General features: G+C 39.4%; 1 protein-coding gene across 1 annotated transcript in view; it reads right to left on the minus strand.

The window, feature by feature from the left end:
- The window catches only part of FYB (FYN binding protein), a 155,541-nt gene extending 153,966 nt beyond the window's left edge, over window positions 1-1,575 (minus strand). The window contains exon 1 of the mRNA XM_012649531.1: window positions 1,493-1,575. Coding sequence (XP_012504985.1) covers window positions 1,493-1,495 — 3 coding nt within the window. The 5' untranslated portion in view covers window positions 1,496-1,575. The remainder of the gene's footprint in view (window positions 1-1,492) is intronic.
- Between the last annotated feature and the right edge of the window lie 401 nt (window positions 1,576-1,976).

A 1,976-nucleotide genomic window follows, 5' to 3' on the forward strand; every position in this document is an offset into this window, starting at 1 on the left:
TGATTGTCTCTTAGATGATAGGATTATAGAAATGTTTATTTTTTCTGCATATCTACATTTCTAAGAAGTTTTTTGAATAATATGTGTTACTTTTACAATAAGAAAAACAATAATCTTTTAAGGAAAACATTAGTCATATATTACACCAAATACATGCTATCCAGTTAAAATTTCCTTTTTTTTTTCCTGCTATCATCTTCTTTCTCCTAAGACAATCCAAATAGCTCTTAGTAAACCACAGTGCCCTTGTTTGCTTTTTAAGAGGATGTCACTAATTAGGGTTAAGCTGTTTTCTAAGAATCCTGGACCTGAAGACCCAGTTTGGAAACACTAGAGGGATTAATAAGTACCCCCTGGACAGGTGACTGCTTTTTCTAGGTATGGCCACAGAAGGGTCATGTGCTACCATTTCCTCTACCACCATGTGCTCCCCTTCCCAAAGCTCTGTGACTCCACTCAGACACCAGCTCTCTTCCCTTTCCCTCCCACCATGACAAGATTACACTCCCTCACTTCTATGCTTTCCCCTTCAGGCTCAAGGAGCTTCCAGAGGACACACTGCACATAGACACACGTGTAATCCCTTTGCCCTCCCTATTCCAATGTCTGCAGTGCACTCCCACCGCCAACCGAGCAAGTATCAGAGTCATTGTCTCAATCTCTCTCTTCTCACTGGGGCTGACACAAGGTAGTAATCCTTTCCATAATAAGAGAAGGGATAAGGAATTTCCAGTCTTCCGGGGGTTAGGGAGTGGAGGATAAAGATGGTGGAGTAGAAAATTGGCTCTCCTCTAGACTCAGGGAGCATAAGAATGCCACATATATTTTGGGAGCCAAGTTTATATTTTTACAGAGAAATAATGGGAAACTCTGATGCAGAATATTAATGCTGTAGTTCAGCTCCATCATCGGTTAAACCAGTGATGGGAACCCACTCACTATTGTAAGTGTGCTCCAAATGATGACTTCCAATTAACTTTAGGAACACAACTTGTCCCTAATGTTTGGACTGTTTGGTTCTCATAATTAAAATAATGAAATGCTTTTTTCGAACAAAAGAACTCCTTTTATAAAATCTGCTATATTATTGAAATGGCAGTCAGCAGCAGCAATGTTTTCCAACATGTGCCACCGGAGTCCTCTTCTGGGATCCAAAGTTCTCATAGCAGGAAACTCGACTGTATTACTGTTTCTGGCACCCAGCTATCTTAAGAGACAATGGCAAAGAACGCAACTTTTTTTTTTTTTTTCTGTAAGAAATAGCTCTTCCTCTATTCTGAAGGCTAGAATCAGAAAAGGGAACTCCTGAAGCCACAGTCTCTCAACTGGCAGAATAAAGACTCAGCAACTTCACGTTTACCATGGGACAAGCACAATTCCAAAGGCTTTGAGGACCCGGCTGTGAAGCACCCCCAGCTCCTCTTTGCTCTATGTAGAGAAGATTAGTGTGTTTGGCAGGAGACCAAGAAGAGTCACAAAATCTATCACTTACCATTTTGATTGAAAAGAGTTGATGCGGCTGGCACACAGTGACCCCGAAGATGCTGTGACTCGGACAGTGAATGTGCAAGTTAGCTTTGCAGAGTGTACTTCCTTTTCTGAACTGCGTGGTCTGTCTGGCTTTCACACATTGATATGAGTAAGGCTATATTTGCATGTTATCGTAGCCCTCCGATCTTTTGTATAACTGGCCAGGTTTATTTTGCTATTACATTTTAATAATGTGAGAACAGGTATAGGTGAAGTTTTGAGGTCTAAAAGATTGACATACAAGTTTTTAAAAAGTGCCTGGATATTAAAGTCTGTACATTATTAACTTGTTTTATATAAAATCTGTATTTTTGGACACATATATATGTGTATCTTTCTATCTACTATCTATCTATCTGTCTATGAAAGGATAACACAAAAATGTTAATAGTGGTTGACTTAGGTGGAGGTATTATTACAAATAATTCTTTTTTTGTACTTTTCTG

This window comes from Propithecus coquereli, unplaced genomic scaffold (assembly GCF_000956105.1).
Source record: "Propithecus coquereli isolate 6110/MARCELLA unplaced genomic scaffold, Pcoq_1.0 Scaffold110, whole genome shotgun sequence".
Lineage (NCBI taxonomy): Eukaryota > Metazoa > Chordata > Mammalia > Primates > Indriidae > Propithecus > Propithecus coquereli.